Source organism: Balaenoptera ricei, chromosome 14 (assembly GCF_028023285.1).
Source record: "Balaenoptera ricei isolate mBalRic1 chromosome 14, mBalRic1.hap2, whole genome shotgun sequence".
Taxonomy (NCBI): Eukaryota; Metazoa; Chordata; class Mammalia; order Artiodactyla; family Balaenopteridae; genus Balaenoptera; species Balaenoptera ricei.
The window spans coordinates 19,458,655-19,464,654 of record NC_082652.1 but is presented as its reverse complement, the minus strand read 5'-3'; the positions used below and the strand labels follow the sequence as shown (position 1 = coordinate 19,464,654).

General features: G+C 48.5%; 1 protein-coding gene across 2 annotated transcripts in view; it reads right to left on the bottom strand.

The window, feature by feature from the left end:
- Nucleotides 1–676: 676 nt before the first annotated feature.
- The window catches only part of CORO1C (coronin 1C), an 81,004-nt gene continuing 75,680 nt past the window's right edge, over nucleotides 677–6,000 (bottom strand). For both annotated transcript variants that reach the window (XM_059894287.1, XM_059894288.1), the window contains exons 8-11: nucleotides 5,131–5,276; nucleotides 3,081–3,138; nucleotides 2,734–2,979; nucleotides 677–1,637 (exon numbers count right to left, since the gene is read on the bottom strand). In XM_059894287.1, the coding sequence (XP_059750270.1) occupies nucleotides 1,518–1,637; nucleotides 2,734–2,979; nucleotides 3,081–3,138; nucleotides 5,131–5,276 (570 nt within the window). In that variant the 3' untranslated portion in view covers nucleotides 677–1,517. The remainder of the gene's footprint in view (nucleotides 1,638–2,733; nucleotides 2,980–3,080; nucleotides 3,139–5,130; nucleotides 5,277–6,000) is intronic.

Below are 6,000 nucleotides of genomic sequence, written 5' to 3'. Positions count from 1 at the left end.
CTTGTTTCTCAAGCACGCACTCTGAGAAAATGGAAATGGAGAGAAGTCCCAGCTAACCCAGGAGTGGGGCAGGCCAGGGGAGCTCAGTGTCTGGCCGGGGGCTGCGTAGTCTCTGTGCTCGGACCCAGCCACGGTGCAGCTGCAGCGGGGCGCGGGGGAGTTTGTGAAGAGGGTGCGCAGGGACCAGCTGCACCATCAAAGCTACAGCAGACGTCTGCTTCCTTCTCGACCCTCCTCCCCAGTCTCAATACTCAACAGCACCCTCTGGCCTCAGCTTAGCAGAATGCAGTTAGCACCGAAAGGCAGGAGGAGGGAGGGACGGCCGGGGGAGCCCTGAGAGAGGGGGCTGCATACAGGAGGGAGAAGAAAGGGCAGGAGCTCCAGGGCTGTGGGGGACCCGTCTAGCACAGCGAGGGGGCAGCACGGGACGCGCGGGAAAGCAGAGGATCACGCGGGGCGAACACTTCCCTCCAGGTCCCCTAGTCTGTCCCACCCCATCCCAGGGTACTCGGGAGCCAGGCAAGCTGCTGAAAGGGACAAGAAGGAACACCTCACAGCACGTGTGGCTCCTCGTCCTGGACACCCTTGTCAAGTACTGACCAAAACTTGGAACATGACGTTAAAGTGATGAAGCTAATAGATTCTATGTGTGTAACAAAACCGCAGAAACACATGCTAGTTTAGGTTCGATTATAATCATCTGAAGCACAGGATAACCAAGAAGCAAAATTCCATTCTGGTACAACCACCCAATTTCTAGAAAAGAGAAAGGAAACGATTTGATATGAGCTTTTTTTTTTGATCAGAAGACTCAATGGAAAGGGAGGGGTGGGAATATGAATCCACATGATTTTTCAAGTCTTCCTTTTGTACAGTCATTAAGATGACCAGGTTTGTGCTGCAAAGAAGCCAGCACAGTGCGGCTACTGCTCTGATTGTTCTCAGATGAATGTTTATACAAAATAATATCTTCATTTAGTTTATAAACATACACAGTGCTGTCCCTTTCAAATTAAGGAGAAAAAAAAACCCCACACACAAATACTGCAAAGTAGCAAAATACAAAGAAAAAAAAGCTACTTTTGGTTTTGGCAACATTAAAAAAAAAAAGAAATATAAAAAGCAATGTGGCATTGGTCCCTGTTTGTAAAAAAAAAAAAAAAAAAAAAACAAAGGTACTTGGGCAGGACACTGAATCAGAATTGGTTGGTTTTCTAAAATTCAGAATATCTGGGATTTTCAAAGTAGCACTTTTGTCTTTTAGAAGTTCACAAGTCACATAACACTTAAAACATCAAAAAAAGCTTTCTGGTAAAAAGCTCAGCTTTTAAATCACATTTTGTTTCTGCAAATTTGGGAGACGAGTTGAGTCCTTACTGGAATGTGGCCTATCGCTGGTCGACAGATCTGAAATGTCTCCAAGTGGCAGTGCCTCCCTTTCGCCCTCCCTGGGACCACACCAACTACCAGCCATGAGCGCGCGTTCTTGCTCCGTCTGCGGGGTGGGGGGTGGACCTTCAGGCTGCTATCTTCGCCATCTGCTGTTCTAACTTGGAAATACGCTCATCTTGATTGCAGATTGTGTCTTTTATAGATTTGATCTCTTTCAAAATCTCATCCAATTTGGCTTCATTTTGCTAAGGAAACAAAAAAAGAGGGGAGGGAAGAGGGTGACTAAAAAGCAGCAACGTTCAGCACAGGTAGGATGTACGGGGTATAACTGTGACCTTCCATTTTGGAAGTGGCAGGCTGCAGCAGCCAGGCCAAGCCTTTTAGGAATGCCAGGAATGCTGGCTGGGCCAACTGGCACCCACAGCAAAGCAACAGTGTTTCACGGCTCCTGGCCCCACCTGTGCGCCGAGCTGGACGGAGACTCCTGGGACACAACTAAACTGCAGGAAGAGACTGATCCCTGCAAGGCTGCCCGTATCCCAACCACCCCGATCAGCCAACTCCAGCAGGAGTATCTTCTATGTGACCACGGTGACAGGTGACCCTCTAGAGGCTACTGAGCTCCTATCAGCTCCTAGAAAGGTCCTCGGGAACTACATCCCTTGCCCTGCCTGCTCCTCTAAAGAGCCTGAGCTTCTCCCTCGTGGAGCTGATTCTTCTGCAGGAAACCCTGCAGTCCCCAGAGCTGTGGTGCCTCGTGTGGCTTGCTCGGTCACAGCCAAAACACTAGCTCCTGAGGGCACTTTGCCTCTTGTTTCTGCCACCTCCACATCGACAATTCCCGGCCCCTCCTGGCCCCCAGAACTCCATTCTACAGCCTGCCGACGCCAGCCCCCTCTCCTCCCTGGCTCAACCCTGCTCTCCCGTGGCCACAGGGGTCTTCACTGTCAGCCTCTGGTCTCCATCACTCCCCTGAAACAATTCTTGCCAAGATGCCCAAGATCATCTCTGCCTCTAAGTTCCACTCACTCCAGATCCTTCTGTCACTCAGACACTTAGCAACTTCTAAAATCTCTCACCACTCCCTCCTTCCTGGGACCTCATCTTCCCGGCATCGGTAACAGACTGACTTCTATCCTGGTCATCATAAAAAAGAGAGCTAAAGGAGTCAAACTCATAAATGTCACGTGATCAAGGTGGTTCCTACAAACAGTGCCTGTTACCATTACTGAACCCCATCCGTGCAGCGGGGACAGTGCTCGCAGACGCCCAGGCTGGCAGGCGTGTTCGGGAGGGCCAGGCCGAGCCAGCCCAGCACGCCCCAGGCCCTGCGGTCCTTACCACGCCGGCCGCGTCTGCGTTCTTCTTGGGGACGCTGATCAGGTCACACTTCTTGTTTGCCGTGGGCTTGCTGTCCAGAATGTTCTTCTTGACCACCTTGAGGTCCCTGTTTTTGCCGGGAATGTATCCGTGCTTCAGGGAGATGAGGAGCGGATCTGCATTCCTCCCCTCGAACCACTCTTCCGCCTCCAGCGCCGCTTCGGGCCCCGCCGTGTCAGGGTACAAGTCATCCTGGAAAAGGTCAGACTACACGAGACACAGTGGAGAAATCCACAGGTAAGGAAGAGAGCTCTGGGATTTTTAAAATATTTTTAAAACATGGATTGCCTAGACAACTGGGCACTTACCTTCCTGGGGACAGTCATGATAATAGGCTCACACTTTCTCTCGTGAAGTTTGAAGAATCTTCAAAGGAGAAATAAAGGCAAAGTTGCATTAAGTGAAACAGGAGGCCAAGTAACAGGCTTAATAATTCACTCGTACATTCTGTGTTTGCCCATCACCTCATCTGACGCATCCTGTGGAGCAGGTAGAATTCAGCGTTCCCATTTCACAGAGGAGAAAATAGAAGCTGAGAGTAGCTATGCTAGGGAACGGCGGATAGGAGACACGAACAGAGGCCTATGCGTTATGGTGACAGTCAAGTTCCAATTACCTGGGGGCAAATCAACTGTGGGGAAATGATTAACACCACCGACAATGAACCGCTTATGAGAAAATTACCAAGTCAGAAGACAATTACCAAGGCAGAAGACAATGGACACCCATGTCTCAGAGAGTACCTATGACCTGGATGCCACGTCTTCTGCCAACGTGAAGTGGCTGAACATTCGTAAGTGTAAATAGGATTTTTAAAAAGGAAACGAAAACAATCCTAGGAATTAAATGGTGGCATCCGAGCAAACCACATCATGCATAACACTCAAGAAAAATCTGGAATTATCCAGGGTGTGGGAAGAGTAGGAAGACCAAGCCCAAAACCTGTGCAGTCGGCTCAGTGGTGGGAAGGCTGGCCTGGGCTGGATGGCCAGCTCCACCCCCCACACCTGGGCATGTGCCCACCTGACCCAGCCTTGAGCTCCTCATCCACATGGTGGGTAAGCCAGCACCCGCCTCACAGCATGGGTATGAAGAGAAAGGGGATCCTGGCCGTGTGATTAGCACAGCGCCCAACACGTAACCAACGCCCCAGAAATACTGAGTAAACAGGAGGCGTCCTGAATGACTTCCTTATACAGTCATCCCTCGGTATCTGCGGGGGATGGGTTCCAGGACCTGCCGCGGACACCAAAATCTGCGGGTGCTCAAGTCCCTTACATAACATGGCACAGCATTTTATACTCTAAGTCATTCTAGATTACTTACAATACCCAGTACAACGTAAATGCTATGTAAACAGTTGTAAACACAAAGTAAATGCTACGTAAATGGTTTCCCATGCGCCACAAATTCAAGTTTTGCTTTTTGGAACTTTCTGGAACTTTTGTTTCCAAATATGCTCAATCCTTGGATTTGGAACTCGCAAATACAAAGGGCCGACTACGTCTTTTAAACTTTTAGATGACAGTAAAATAAATGTGTTCCCAAATCCTGAATGTAATTTTGAAGTTCAGATTCAATCTGTTTTGAACCACATTTTGATTAGTTTGATTTAAACCACAATTTAGAATTATCTGTGACAGCTTTCCTTCATTATTCTAGCTATAGAGTTGAAGGTATTATTAAAAAAAAAAAACAAAACTGTGCAATGATTAATATAAAAAAAAGGGCTCATAAAATTTCTTCTATTTTTAAAGACGTAAGTGTCAATTATTTGTGTGACCAGGTCAGCACACTTAGAAAAATGTCCATATAAACGCAGTGTTATAAAAACTCCACAGAGCAGTCCAGAGAGGCAGAAGTTACAACACACAGCTGAGCTTCCTAAGCCAAGCTAACCTAACACCCGCTGTGGATCTTTGTTTCTCTAGTTTTGGATCTGTGGGCTCCACAACCCGGTTCGGAACCTGGCTGGCCCCTCTGCAGGGCAGGAAAACCATCCCTCATTTCCATCCCAGGGACAGGCTCTTCCTGGTTGCCTCCCAGGGGATGCTGGCCACAGCCGCAGCCTGAAGACAAGCGACGATGGTTTCACTACTTAAATCAGGGTGTGATACGCCCCAATGAAGCCTCTTAACCGCTGCATTTCAAGTTTATCATCTGAAGGATGGGGAAGGCACAGCTGGATTAAATGATTTTGAAGGGTTTCTTCTTGCTCTCAAACTCCACGTTTCTAAGAACGGGCAGGAAACAAGATACTAATTCTACGATTCTACTGCACACACACAGGTAGAAAGACTCAGGTGCGGACACGAACGGCGTAAGCAGGCTGAACACTTTCCGATACCGATTCTTTACCTGGCAATCTCACATTTGTTGACATCGAGTCCCCTCTTGGGCATGTAACCCATCCCCCTCTGAGGCTCCTTGCTGCTGAATGTGTTGAGGTAGTGGACATATGGGGATTCGTCCGTGATCTCAAAATAGCGGATACTGCTGTCGCCCTATAAGAAATCGGAGACAGGTTTGTGTTTCACGTTAGCCGGAATATCTGGCTTAGGTGGGTGTCTCTCTCCTCTATACCCCCAGCACTGACTGGGACTCCGCTACGCTGGCTGACCTTTGCTCCCCTTCGGAGGCCTGCCTCGAGCACATGATGGCTTCTCTTCCTGGCAGAGCAAGCCCTCGCCTATGCAAGGCTAGCAGCCTCCTCCGCCTCCTCCTAAAGTTTCTGACTTGCCTGCACTGAGTCTGGCACCAAGTCAGAGTTGGAGCGGAAAGGTTAACACCTCCGCCCAACAACTGCGCGGCAACAAACAAACAAACAAACAGAAGACCAAGAGGGCCTAGCGGGCAATTACTGATTTTTCAGCATTCCTCCATGGGCACAGACCTGAGGGCACTAACACCAGACAATCGGATAATAAGAAGTAAGAGTTTTCTAATGAAGAGACATTAGTTTTAGTGAGTAACCTTTAACTTCAGACAAGAATGCTATCCCATTACAAGGTGTCAAGTTCTGTGATAATCTGGCTTAGAATGGTCAGATTTTTTTGAAGACCTGAAGCATGTGCTAGCCTCTCTCAGTGTAAACAACTGTCACACAGTTACATGAACCTGAACAATGAAGGCAATCCTGCCTGAGGGGAGAGACGTGGGTGTAAGAAGTGATAAATAGCTAGGCAGTACTCTGCCCTAACAACCCTCTCCTTTCTCATATTTCCATTT